Below are 14,260 nucleotides of genomic sequence, written 5' to 3' on the forward strand. Positions count from 1 at the left end.
AGGGTGACACTACTTCCTAGTCTTTAAAAGTTCTCAAGTTGAGTTTAACACTTTTTTTTGCAAAATAGTTAGAAAGTGAATAATATTTCGAGGAGAAGACAAAAAAAGTGATATAAGCTGAATTATAAATATAATTCGACACATAATTATACCTATAGATTAAAAGATAAAAACTGACAATAGAGATTTTCAGAAAAAAAAACTATCCGTTAGCCAGGGAAATACAAATTTAGAAGAAGAAGAACACAAGATAAATTCATATTAAATATGTGATAGGTTTATATTAGCAGTCAAGTCAACTCTCCATCATTCCAGTTACGTGAATTCAGGAAAATTTGGTGGTGGAGTGGGGGGGGGGGACAAAACGCATTTTTATGTATCTACAAGGAGGAGATATATGTCTTTTCTGTCATTTTGTTAAAATAAGATACCAAAAACGGCATTTTTTCGATGAAAATACCCCAAAAGTTTCCTTTTAATCTGTGTGTGTACGTGTGGAGAGAAAAACTAGAGGTCCCCCTCCCCAAATGGACGCCACTGTAATGTTAATAGTTACTGCGTACACCACTTTGTCATTTTTGACCTATGGACCGACACACGCCACCACTTTGTCATTTTTGACCTATGGACCGACACACGCCACCACTATGAATGTTATTGTTTATAATAACATTATTATTGCTGTTTATTATTACTATTATAAACAGTCGGTCTTGCTAGTATAAACAAAATATCATTCAAAACAGATAAAAAACAAGTAAATTAGATACTGTACAAATATAACAAAAGGGTATGAAAAGATGGCAAAACCGGAAAATAAAGTTCATGGACAAAATTTGACAAATTCATGTGAATAATAGCCATTTGATGTCAACCGGCAAAATATTAAGGGTAGTGATAATAACAGCAGGAGCCAAGAGCTCGTATGGTACTTATGGCGGGGTCGGAAGAGCCGTGTTTTCCAAGATTTCAGTTTCCCCCTCCAACTCCTCCCCCCTTAATGTCACTGGATCCGGTCGGGATATTTAAACAAGAGCTCTGAGATACGAGGTCGTTCTAAATATACAATGTCATTAATATCCGATAACCCGTTCTTAAGTTTAAAAGGCCTCATTCTTTCTAATTTTTCTTAATTAACCGTCCTTCCACTCCCCCCCCCAGATGGTCGAATTGGGGAAGCGACTATTTTTAATTTAATCTGGTCGGGTCTCTGATACCCCTACCAACTTTCAGCGATCGCTATATTGATCACGTATCTAGTTTCGGATCTTCTTCATGTAAAAATTGGGGTGGTCCGGATTCGAGCCTGAGACCTCTCGCACCGCATGCGAGAATCATACCCGTAAACCATAAGTCATACTTAAGAAGAAAAATTATTTGTTTCATTGGCAAATAAAATTCTTTTTTAAAATTTGTTTTCGACCACATGGGGAAGCGAGTGAATCTTGTTCACTCGCTTCCCCATATGGTCAAATCGAAAAAGAAAGTGTTTCTAATTTAATTTCGTCTGGTTCCTGATACGCCTGCCAATTTTCATCATCCTAGCTTATCTGGAAGTGCCCAAACTAGTAAAAGCGGGACCGACAGATCAATTTTGCGATCGCTATATGTCACTTGGTAAATACCAAGTGCCATAAAATATACAATAGAAGGATATTAACAAGTGAGAAGGATTGTCCTTAACACTACCTGTATCTATAAATAAATTTTACAGTTTTTTTTTAAATAATAACTATTTTTGCCAAAAGAGCCCATGAAGAAAATTATCTATATTTTGACTTGGTATATCTTAATATAAGCTAGTCCAAACAATTTCACAATCAATACAATAGAAATAATTTAACTTAATCTCCAAATATTTCAGGCTTGATATAAGGAAACTTACCACCTTTAATTAGATCTTTATTTCAATAAAATAAAATAATCTGCAATTTAAACTTGTTTTAGGACTTTTAGTTCTAATGAAAAGTTGGCGTTAGTGACGCAAGTAGCGACACGGTAGTAGAGTGGCGTAAGAGGTATTTTATTTCTATTAAAGCCAAAGTACTTGAGTTCCTTGTTTCATCAGTTTCCTGTATTCTTTACTATGGAAAAAAAATATGGAATAAATGAAAAAAAAATACAAGAAGGTGGTTGAGAAACAATAAGAGAAAAAGAGTCCGGTGCGAGAGAGGCCGATGTGATTAATTTCTTATAAGGCTTTCAAAGGGAATTGGGCATAATGGGTAAACAAGAATTAGGAGGGCGTTGTCAAACTGGAAATTTACTTCAAACTCTAAGCACTCATTCATCTTAACAAAACGAATTTAGTAAAAAGGAAACTATAATTGAAGAAAAGAGAAAAACCAAGAAATTCTAACGGAAATGAAAAGTTCTAGTGCCCTTTTTAAGTGACCAAAAAAATTGGAGGGCACCTAGGCCCCCTCCCACGCTCATTTTTTCTCCAAAGTCAACAAATCAAAAATTTGAGATAGCCATTTTGGTCCGCATAGTCAAAAACCATAATAACTATGTCTTTGGGAATGACTTACTCCCCACAGTCCTTGGGGGAGGGGCTGCAAGTTACAAACTTCGACCAGGGTTTACATATAATAATGGTTATTGGGAAGTGTACAGTCGTTTTCAGGTTTTTTTTTGGTTTTGGGGGTGAGTTTGAGGGGAGGGGGCTATGTGGGAGGATCTTTCCTTGGAGAAATATGTCATGGGGAAACAGAAATTCAATGAAAAGGGTGCAGGATTTTCTAAAATTACTATAAAAAAATAATGAAAAAATAAACATGGAAAAGTTTTTTCAATTGAAAGTAAAGAGTAGCATTGAAACTTAAAATGAACAGAGATTATTACGCATATGAGGGGTTTTAAAAATACTTTAGCATATAAAGCGAGGTATTTAGGAGTAGATAAATAACTCGCTCTTTATGCTATAGTATTTTTAGTAATTTCAACTATTTATTCTACGGCCTTTCTTATTCAGGGGCCATTCTTAAAGAATTGGGACAAAACTTACGATTTAGTGTAAAGAACGAGGTATTAACGAGGGTACAAACCCCCTCATATACATAATAAAGATTAAAGAATATAAAAGTTTGTTACGTAAGTTAATTCTTAAGTTACGTATATTTTTTACTAATAAAAAAATTCGTTAAAAATTAAAATTTATAGTTGATTTTTTATGTAAACGAAAAATTGCATGGCAACTAGGCCTCCTTCCCCATCCCTTATTTCTCAAAATCGTCTGATCAAAACTAAGAGAAAGCCATTTAGCCAAAAAAGGAATTAATATGCAAATTTCATTTTAATAATTTATGCGTGGAGAGCCAAAATCAAACATGCATTAATTCAAAAACATTCAGAAATTATATAAATGGGTTGTCCCCTCCGCAATCCCCCGCTCTTTACGCTAAAGTTTGACTCTTTGCCACAATTCTGCTTTTTAAAACAATTAAAAGGTTTAGCGTAAAGAGCGAGGGATTGCGGAGGGGACAACCCATTTAATATACGGAGTAATTTCTGTTCGTTTTAAGTTTTAATGTCGCTCCTTACTTTCAGTTAAAAAAACTAGTTTTTTTATGTTATCCTACAAGGAAGTATGCAAAGGCAAGACGTCCACATATTGGACTGGGAAGAGATTAGAAGAACAGATTGAAATTCTGGATGGGTGGAAAAATCAGAAGCTTAAAACAGAGCGGTGGGAATATGTTAGAAAACTCGAGACTGAGACTTACCTCTCTTCAAGATCAGATAAACTGGTTTCATGTTTTTCTTTTAGCTCTGCCAAATGTTTTGATTTCTCCTCCTCTTCTGCAAGCGCCTGACTTAAATCGGAAACCTTCTCTTCCATTGCCTTTTTCTCCTTTGAAACCTCATCTGCTAAAGCCGAGTCTTCTTCTAACTTTTTCAAATTTGCTTCAAAACGTAATTTCACAAATTGGCTTTTTCTTCTTTCTGATATCTCCTATCGAAAAGAATAAGCCATTAGCAACAACATTAAGTTGAAAATAGTGATTCCAAATTTAAATCTTTGTTCTAATAGGGGATGGGCGGGGGAGAGAGATCTAAGACTAAGAGCATTCGAGATGTGTTCACCCAGGGTAAGGAAGTATCAATATTTGGGCTGGTAAGTATAACTGTTCACATAATATTACAAGTTTCCTCAAAAGCGTTTCGACCTTGCTTGATAATAATTTTCATTTTGAAAATAACCCCAAAACCAATTTTTTTCTATTTTGGGCTAGGCAAAACGTAAAAAATAGGCATTTTCAAGAAGGTATTCTGAAAAATACTAACCTGAGAACACAATTTTATAGTTTTTCATACTCTATATTACAAGTGAACAACATAATTTAAAGTTCGAATCCTTTGTGACACTGGTCTTTAGACACTGGTCAAAGTTTGTAGATTGCGGCCCCTCAGGGATTCTGGGGGAGTAAGTCATTCCCAAAGACATGGTTATTAATGTTTTTGACTATGTGGAACAAAATAGCTATCTCAAAACTTTGATCCGTTGACTTTTGGAGAAAAATGAGCGAGGGAGCGGGCCTAGGTACCCTCCAACTTTTTTGGTAACTTAAAAAGGGCACTAGATTTTTTCATTTCCGCTATAATGAGCCCTCTTGAGACATTCTAGGACCACTTGGTCGATACGATGACCCCTGAAAAAAAAAAAAAAAAAAAAAAAAAAAAAAAAAAAAAAAAAAAAACACGCACCCGTGATTTGTCTTCTGGCAACAAATACAAAATTCCACATTTTTGTAGATATGACCTTGAAATTTTTGCTGTAGGGTTCTCTGATACGCTGAATAGGACGGTGTGATTTTTGTTAAGATTCCATGACTTTTAGGGTCTGTTTCCCCCTACTTTCCGAAATAAGGCAAATTTTCTCAGGCTCGTAACTTTTGATGACAAAGACTAAATTTGATGAAACTTATATATTTAAAATCAGCATCAAAATCTGATGTATCTTTTCCGTTAATTTAATTCCTCGATTGAAAGTTCTCCCAACATATTCCCCTCTTCATACTTGTTTTTCAGTGGGCACCATCTCCCCCCAACCCAAAAATGCTCGTAATTACCGTTAATTCTACGATTTAACTTTTTGTGACAACTCTGCTTTTTAAAACAATAAAAAAACTTTAGCGTAAAGAGCAAGGCGTCGAAGAGGGGACAACCCCTTTCATATACGGAGTAATTTTGATACACGGAATAAATTTTGATGCAAGGAATAATTTTGTATACAAAATAAAGTTTGACTCTTTGCCAGAACTCTGCTTTTTAAAACAATTAAAAACTTTAGCGTAAAGAGCGAGGGATTGCGGAGGGGACAACCCATTTCATATACGGAGTAATTTCTGTTCGTTTTAAGTTTTAGTGTCGCTCCTTACTTTCAGTTTAAAAAAATTAGTTATTTTATATTTAATTTAATGTTTTTGAATTAATGCATGTTTGATTTTGGCTCTCCGCGCATAGATTATTAAAATGAAATTTGTATATTAATTCTTTTTTTTTTGGCTAAATGGCTTTCTCTTAGTTTTGATCAGACGATTTTGAGAAATAAGGGGTGAGGAGGGAGGCCTAGTTGCACTCCAATTTGTCGGTTACTTAAGAAAGCAACTAGAACTTTTAATTTTTAACGAATGTTTTTATTAGTAAAAAATATACGTAACTTAAGAATTAACTTACGCAACAAACTTTTACATTCTTATATTTTTATTATGTATGCGAGGGGGTTTGTACCCTTGTTAATACCTTGCTCTTTACACTAAATCGTAAGTTCTGTCCCAATTCTTGAAGAGTGACCCCTGAATCAGAAAGGCCGTAGAATAAATAGTTGAAATTACTAAAAATACTTAAGCATAAAGAGCGAGGTATTTTTCTCCTCCTAAATACCTCGCTTTTTATGCTAAAGTATTTTTAGAGCCCCTTATATGCGCAATAATCTCTGTCCGTTTTATGTTTCAATGCTACTCCTTACTTTCAATTGAAAAAATTCATGTTTATTTTTCCATTGTTTTTTTATTATAATGCTAGAAAATCCTGCGGCTTTTTCATTGAATTTTTCTTCCCCCATAACATATTCCTCCAAGGAAAGATCCTCCTACATAACCCTCTTCTCTCAACCCCACCCCCCAAACCAAAAAAATCCTCCTGAAAACGTCTGTACACTTCCCATTAACCATTACTGTATGTAAACCATGGTCAAAGTTTGTAACTTGCAGCACCTCCCCAAGGGATTGTGGGGGAGTAAGTCATTCCCAAAGACATAGTTACTATGGTTTTTGACATGGCTATCTCAAAATTTTGATCCAATGACTTTGGGAAAAAATTAGCATGAGAGGGGGCCTAGGTACCCTCCATTTTTTGGTCACTTAAAAAGGGCACTATAACTTTTCATTTCCGTTAGAATGAGTCATCTTGTGATATTCTAAGACCACTTGGTCGATACGATGACCCCTGAAAAAAAAAAAAAAAAAAAAAAAAAAAAAAAAAAAAACACGTACCCGTGATTTGTCTTTAACAAAATTAAATAAAGTGGTTTTACGCAAAGCGACATTAAAACTTAAAACGAACAGAAATTACTTCGTATATGAAAGGGGCTGCTTCCTCATCATCGACCTACTCTTGACGCTAAAGTTTGGCTCTTTCTCTCAACTCTACTTTTTAAAACAGGAAAAAACTTTAGCGTAAAGAGCAGGACGTTGATGAGGAGGCAACCCCTTTCATATACGAAGTAATTTCTGTTCGTTTTAAGTTTTAATGTCACTCCTTACTTACAGTTTAAAAAAAAATGTTTTTTTTATTTAATTTCTGAACGTTTTTGAATCAATACATGTTTTGATTTTGGCCCTCTGCAGAAGAATAATTAAAACAGAATTTGATTTTTTTTTTTTTTTTTTTTTTTTTGGCTAAATGACTTTCTCATATTTTTGATCGGATGATTTTGAGAAAAAAAGGAGTGGGGGAGGAAGCTCAGTTGCCCTCCGATTTTTTAACTTATAATAAAAAGTTAAAAAAACTTAAAAAGGCAACAAGAACTTTTAAATTTTTACGAATATTTTTATTAGTACAAGATATACGTAACTTATAAATTAGCTTACGTAACGAACTTTTGTATTCTCATGTTTTCATTACATATATGAGGGGGTTCACCCCCTCGTCAGTACCTCGCTCTTTACAGTAAAGCTTAAATTTAGTCCCAATTCATTAAGAATGACCCCTGAATCACAAAAGCCGTAAAATAGATAGTTGAAATTACTAGAAATACTTTAGCGTAAAGATCCAAGTATTAGGAGGAGGTGAGCCCCTCATATGCGTAATAACTTCTGTTCGTTTTAAGTTTTAATGCTGCATAATACTTCCAGTTGAAAAAACATTTTCATAATTATTTGCTCATTGTGTTTTTTTTTTTTTTTTAATAATGCGAGAAAGTCCTGCGCTCCCTTCATGAAAATTTTCTTCCCCATGACAAATTCCTCGATGGAAAGCTCCCCAAACATATCCCCCTCTTCTCAACTCCTCCCCCCAAACAAAAAATCCCTTTGAAAACGTCTGTACACTTTCCAATAACCATTACTATATGTAAGCACTGGCCAAAGTTTGTAACTTGTAGCCACTTCCACGGGGACTGTGGGGGAGTAAGTGGTCCCCAAAGACATAGTTATAAGGTTTTTCGACTATGTTGAATAAATTGGCTATCTCAGAATTTTGATCCATTGACTTTGGGAAAAAAAATAGCGTGGGAGGGGGCCTAGGTACCCTCCAATTTTTGGGTCACTTAAAAGACACTAGAACTTTCAATTTCCGTTAGTGAGCCCTGTCACAACATTCTAGGACCACTGTATCGATACGATCACCCCTTGGGAAAAAAAAAACAAAACAAAAATCAAACAAACAAATAAACACGCATCCGCGCATCTACCTTCTGGCAAAAAATACAAAATTCCACATTTTTGTCGATAGGAGCTTGAAACTTCTACAATAGGGTTCTCTGATACGCTGAATCTGATTGTTTGATTTTGGGTGTGAAATAGGGGTTTCCCCCTATTTTCTAAAATAAGGCAAATTTTCTCAGGTTCGTAACTTTTGATGGGTAAGAATAAACTTGGTAAACTGTATAAACAACACACAAACTGTTCCGAACCCTCTATAAATGACTTTGGAAATAAAAACAAATAACTGAGAGGATCAAGCAATTGCCATTACCACGTAGAACAGTTAAATTTTGACAGTTAAACGTAACATTTATTTATTGATATTGATCCTGAGACAAATGGTAGTTTTAATTAATTTCATACCTTCTGAAGTTGACCTGAAAAACATAACTTAATATTATTTGCAAATGTATCTATGCTTTTTGACAACCTGGGTATATTTACACTGTTTTTACTCATTTGCATTGTAAGAAAATTCGCTCAGCTGTTTAGCTGTAAAGCAAGATGGGCCGATTGCATAGTAGGGGGGGGGGTTGATATGCTTAATATTCCAAAAGACATTGCCGCTGGACCATTCGACTATTCGAATATCGAAGTGGCTGTCTCAAAATTTTGACTGGATGTGTTTAAAAAATTAACAGGCTTGCTCGCCCTCCAATACTCTTAACAAGGGTACCAGACACTCGCGTTGTAATTGAAGCGGAATGGGGAGGATTTCCCCCTTCGTTAATGTAATAAAAAAAATCTCAAACAAGTAAAAACAAAGTGAAAATTTTTTAAATATATTATCTTTTCAGTAAAGTGCAAATTACGTTCTAGTCTTGAGAAGGCATGGGGGTTTTCCGCCCTGCTTATTTTAACTTTTTTTCCTTTTTAGTTTAACTCAGTTATTTATTGTATGATTTATGATTTAAACTTCAAGGAATATATATTAGCATATGTATACTAATTGACAACACACAGCCATTTTTTTCTGTAAATTCAAAATTATGTTCTGGTCTAGAGAAGATAAGGGGGTTGTCAAAAACATAGTTTTCAGACCTCTCAACTACGCTGAACAAAATAGCTATAGTAAAATTTAATTTAATGTGTTTTGGGAACTAATGGGCGTAGGGGAGGGTGGATTGTTGCCCTCCAATCAATTTTTACTAATAAAATGGGCAATATATCTTTCAATTTCTAATCGATTGGTTCGAATTTTCTAAGACACAAAATGAACATCTCAAACTTTCTATCAGATGCATTTTGGGGAAATTCGAGGTGTAGGAAGGGGGTACCTTCCGATCGCTCTGGAACTTCTGGAAAAGGACACTGGAACTTCTGATTACAAATCCAGTGAGCCCCTTCTGAAGTTTATACCATCACCCTTTCTATACAGACCTTATATGACCCAGGTCATAACTTACAACCCTTGCCCTGACGGATATGGGGGAGGGGGTGATTATCCTCAAAGACATATTTTCAGGATCTTTTAATCACGTGTAACAAAATGGCTTTCCCAAAATATTGATCGGGCATGTTAGGAAAGATGATGGGCGTGGGAAGAGGATTAGTTGCCCTCAAATCACTCTTGCCCATTAAAACGGCACCAGGCCTTCTAATTTTCAATCTAATGAGCTCTTTTTGAAGTTTCTACTACAACAAATAGCCATCTTAAATCTTCTATCAGATGCATTTCGAGAAAATGCGAGGCTTGGGAGGTATCTAGCCTCCGACCACTCTTAATCTAAAAAGAGTTCTAGAACTTCTGATTGGCAATCCAATGACCACCCCCTGAAGCTCATACGTTCACCCTTCCTATTTAAACCTTATATACCCCTAAGTTATATTTTACGGTCCTTGCCTTGAGGGCTGTGAGGGAGGGAGATGTCATCCTAAAAGACATAAAATTTTGATCCTTTTAATTACGTTGGAAAAAATAGCTATCTCAAAATTTTGATTTGATGTGTTTCGAGAAATATAGGATAGGGAGGTGGGTTAGTTGCCCTCCAATCACTTTTGACTATTAAAAAGGGCACTATCCCTTTCAGTATCCAATCTGTTTCTACGAAAACAAATATCCATGTCGAAATTTCTATCAGATGTATTTCGGGAAAATACATGGTGGAGGAGGGGGGTTATCCAGCCTAAGATAACTCTGTATCTTAACAAGAGCTAAGAGCTCACATAGCACTTGTGACGAGGTCTGAAAAGCCAAGAGCCAAGAGCTCATATGGTATGAGCTCTAGCGAAATTCTAAGAATCAATAGATTGCTTTAAAAGGAAAATCAGAGGCTTAATGCCGGTCGGGATTTGAGATAAGCTCTGAGTCACGAGTTCCTTCTAAATATCAATATTCATTAAGATCCGATCACCCACTCACAAGTTAAAGATACCTTAATTTTTCTAATTCTCTCCCTCTCCCTTGAGCCCCCCCGATGTTCGAATCGGGGAAAACGACTTTATCAAGTCAATTTGTACAGCTAACTGACACACCTACAAATTTTTATCGTCCTGGCACGTCTAGAAGTACCAAACTCGCCAAAGCGCTGAACCCCACCATCTCCCTCAAAGAGAGTGGATCTAGTCCGGTTACATCAGTCACGTATCTACAACATTTATAAGCATTTTCCAAAATTTCTGGTTTTCCCCTCCAGCTCCCCCAAATGTCAACAGATCTAGTCGGGATTTGAAATAAGAGCTCTGAGACATGACTTCCTTCTAAATATTAAATTTCAGTAAGATCCCGTTACCCATTCTTAAGTTAAAAATACCTTAATTTTTCTAACTTCTCCAAATTAACAACCCCCAGCTCCCCCAAAGAGAATGGATCTGTATCAATTGTCAATCTCGTATGTCAATGTCAATCTCTTATCTATAACTTGTGCTGATTATTCCCATCAAGTTTCATCCTGATATCTCCACTCAAAGCGTTTTCCAAGATTTCTGGTTTCCGATTTTTCCGTTTCCCCCCTCCAACCCTCTATGTCCCCGGATCCGATTTTGAATTGAAAATGAAGCATCTGAGGCATAAGATTCTTCTATATATCAAGTTTGATTGAGATCCGATCACCTATTCGTAACATATCTCAATTTCACGTTTTCCAAGAATTTCGGCTTCCCCCTCCAACTCCCTTCAATGAACCCCGGATCAGGTAAGGATTCAAAACGAGGATTTTAAAGCACAAGATCCTTCTAAATATCAAATTTCATTAAGATCTGATCACCCGTTCGTAAGTTACAAATACCTCATTTTTTCTAATTTTTCCGAATTATCCCCCCCCCCCAACTCCACTAAAGAGAGCGGATCTATTCCAGTTATGTCAGTCATCTATCTTGGACTTGTGATTATTCTTTCCACCAAGTTTCATCCTGATCTCTCCGCTTTAAGCGTTTTTCAAGATTTTCGGTCCCCCCCCTCCCTCCCTAATGAAACTAAACCCAGTCGGGATGAAAAATAAGAGATCTGAGTTTCGAGGTCCTTCTAAATATGAAATTTTATTAAGTCCCCAAACTCCCACAAAGAGAGCAGATCCATTCCGGTTATGTCAATCCCGTATCTAGGACTTGTGATTATTTTTCCCACCAAGTTTCATCCCGATCCCTCCACTCTAAGCATTTTCAAAGAGTTTAGGTTCCGCCCCTCCCCCCCCCAGAATTCCCCTTCACCGGAAAAGATTGAAATTTAATATAAGAGCTCTGAGACATGTTATCCTTCCAAAAATCAAATTTCATTCAGATCCGTTCACTCCTTAGTAAGTTCAAAATACCTCATTTTTTAATTTTTCAGAATTATTCCTCCCCCCTACTCCCCCAAAGAGAGCGGATCAATCCCGGTTATGTCAACCACGTATCTAGGACTTGTTTTTATTTTTCCCACCAAGTTTCATTCCGATCTTTCCACTCTGAGCGTTTTCCAAGATTTTAGGTTCCCCCCTTAATTCCCCCCAATGTGACCAGATCCAGTCGGAATTTAAAATAAGAGCTTATTTTTCCCACCAAGTTTCATCCCTATCCCTCCACTAAGCGTTTTCCAAGATTTTAGGTCCCCCCTCGATTCCCCCCCCCCCAATGTCACCAGATCCAGTCGCGATTTAAAATAAGAACTTTGAGACACAATATCTTTCCAAACTTTAAATTTCATGAAGATCCCATCACCTGTTCGTCAGTTAAAAATACTTCATTTTTTCTATTTTTCCGAATTAACCGGGCCCCCATTCCCCCCAGATGATCAATTCGGAAAACTAATTTAATCTGGTCTGGTCACTGATACACCTGCCAAGTTTTATCGTCCAAGCTTGCCTGGAAGTGCTTGAAGTAGGGATTGTGGCCTCTATTAGGTTTTCCATTGTTTTTTTTTTTTACGGCAAGTCGCGTGCCATTGCAAAGCTTTGGTGGGTTGATATTTCTTAAAAGTATTATTGGTACGCCTATTTTTAGTTGTAGCACGTGTGGTGGAAACCCTGAAAGATCTATGGAATTTAAAAATTCAGATGGATAATTAACCGCTTCATTTGGTTCCAAAACTGTGTCGACTGACTTGAAAAGGACTGCCTGGTCTCGAATCTTGGTCAAAACAATATTGTTGATTTCGTGGACGTCTATATTTTTGGGTGCGAGAATCGCTCTATCACTTAGCCATTTATTATTTTTATAATTTTTTAGAATATTCGGAAATACTTTTTCAATCAATTCATTTTTGGACGTCACTAAATTACAGAAATCAGCAGGTAGTTGTATACGTCCTGAAATTGAGTCAACTGGGAGCTTTCCGTTTCCAATTGCCAGCAATTGATCTGAAAATGTTTGACCAGAGTCATCGTTTTGCAATCGGACACGCATATTTGTAGTTAATTTTAATATTTTTACGTGTGCCCATAAATTAGAATTTTTCAGGCAAGCATATGCAAACGCTCTTTTTACAAACAAACAAACATGCATACACACAACTCGTTTTTATATAGATAGATAGATAGATAGATACAATACAAATTAACTGCGTAAAACTTGCGAATATACAACATTCTTCCCTGTCCAATTGTCGCTGCATATAAATAGATTGTCAGGTTTACCGACCCTCGAACATGCAACGTACAATTGTCCATGGGAAAAACAATCAGTATTAAGATCTATACCACATTTTTCTAATGATTGACCTTGAGCTTTGTTAATGGTGATTGCAAATGCTAATCGAATTGGGAATTGCAATCTTTTAAATTGAAAAGGCAGATCCGTTGGAATCATGGGAATGCGAGGAATAAGAACAGCCTCACCCTCAAAAGGCCCTGTCAAGATTGTGGCCTCTATTAGGTTTTCCATTGTTTTTTTTACGGCAAGTCGCGTGCCATTGCAAAGCTTTGGTGGGTTGATATTTCTTAAAAGTATTATTGGTACGCCTATTTTTAGTTGTAGCACGTGTGGTGGAAACCCTGAAAGATCTATGGAATTTAAAAATTCAGATGGATAATTAACCACTTCATTTGGTTCCAAAACTGTGTCGACTGACTTGTAAAGGACTGCCTGGTCTCGAATCTTGGTCAAAACAATATTGTTGATTTCGTGGACGTCTATATTTTTGGGTGCGAGAATCGCTCTTTCACTTAGCCATTTATTATTTTTATAACTTTTTTATAGAAATTGATGATGAGATTTCCGCTGAAATACCTGATAAAAATGTCGATAAGGGGTTACATGATATTATTGTAAAAAATATGATACATCGACCTTGCGGTGCACTGACCCCCCAAGGCTCAACACGATGAGCTGTATTTTCTGATTTGTTACAAAAAACGCTTAGATTCTGACGTAGTTCCAGTAAGGAAAGTCTTCAATGGCTCTGGTGGTGCAGCCAATAGAGGAAGTTTAACTTTTCCTGAGGCGCATCACATTCCCATTGTTTCACCATTGAATTTCAAGGCCTTGCAATAGGGACAAATTTTAGACATTGTCCCAATTTGGACACATCTACTCAAGCTATAATCATCGACTGGGCTGTACCTGAATGCCAGGCGATAACTTTCAGGTTGCTCTGATTCCTCGGCACGCTTTCTTTTCTTACTTTCTCTATCAGCAGCAAGCCTGATTTCTTGCTGTTCTTGTGAATCCTCGGCACGCTTTCTTTTCTTACTTTCTCTATCAGCAGCAAGCCTGATTTCTTGCTGTTTTTGTGATTCCTCGGCACGCCTTCTTTTTTCACTTTCTCTTTTAGCAGCAAGTCTGCTTTCGCGTTGCTCTGGTAGTTCCTCGGCACGCTTTTTGTTCTTTCTTTCTCTATCAGCCTCAAGCCTGTTTCCTTGCTGTTCTTTTGATTCCTCGGCACGCCTTCTTTTTTCACTTTCTCTTTTAGCAGCAAG

General features: G+C 36.5%; 1 protein-coding gene across 1 annotated transcript in view; it reads right to left on the minus strand.

The window, feature by feature from the left end:
- LOC136035780 (myosin heavy chain, non-muscle-like) overlaps nucleotides 1–14,260 on the minus strand; it is a 116,392-nt gene that overhangs the window by 54,343 nt on the left and 47,789 nt on the right. Inside the window, exon 4 of the mRNA XM_065717753.1 lies at nucleotides 3,726–3,955. Within this exon, the coding sequence (XP_065573825.1) occupies nucleotides 3,726–3,955 (230 nt within the window). The remainder of the gene's footprint in view (nucleotides 1–3,725; nucleotides 3,956–14,260) is intronic.

Source organism: Artemia franciscana, chromosome 14, assembly GCF_032884065.1.
Source record: "Artemia franciscana chromosome 14, ASM3288406v1, whole genome shotgun sequence".
In the NCBI taxonomy this organism is placed as follows: Eukaryota; Metazoa; Arthropoda; class Branchiopoda; order Anostraca; family Artemiidae; genus Artemia; species Artemia franciscana.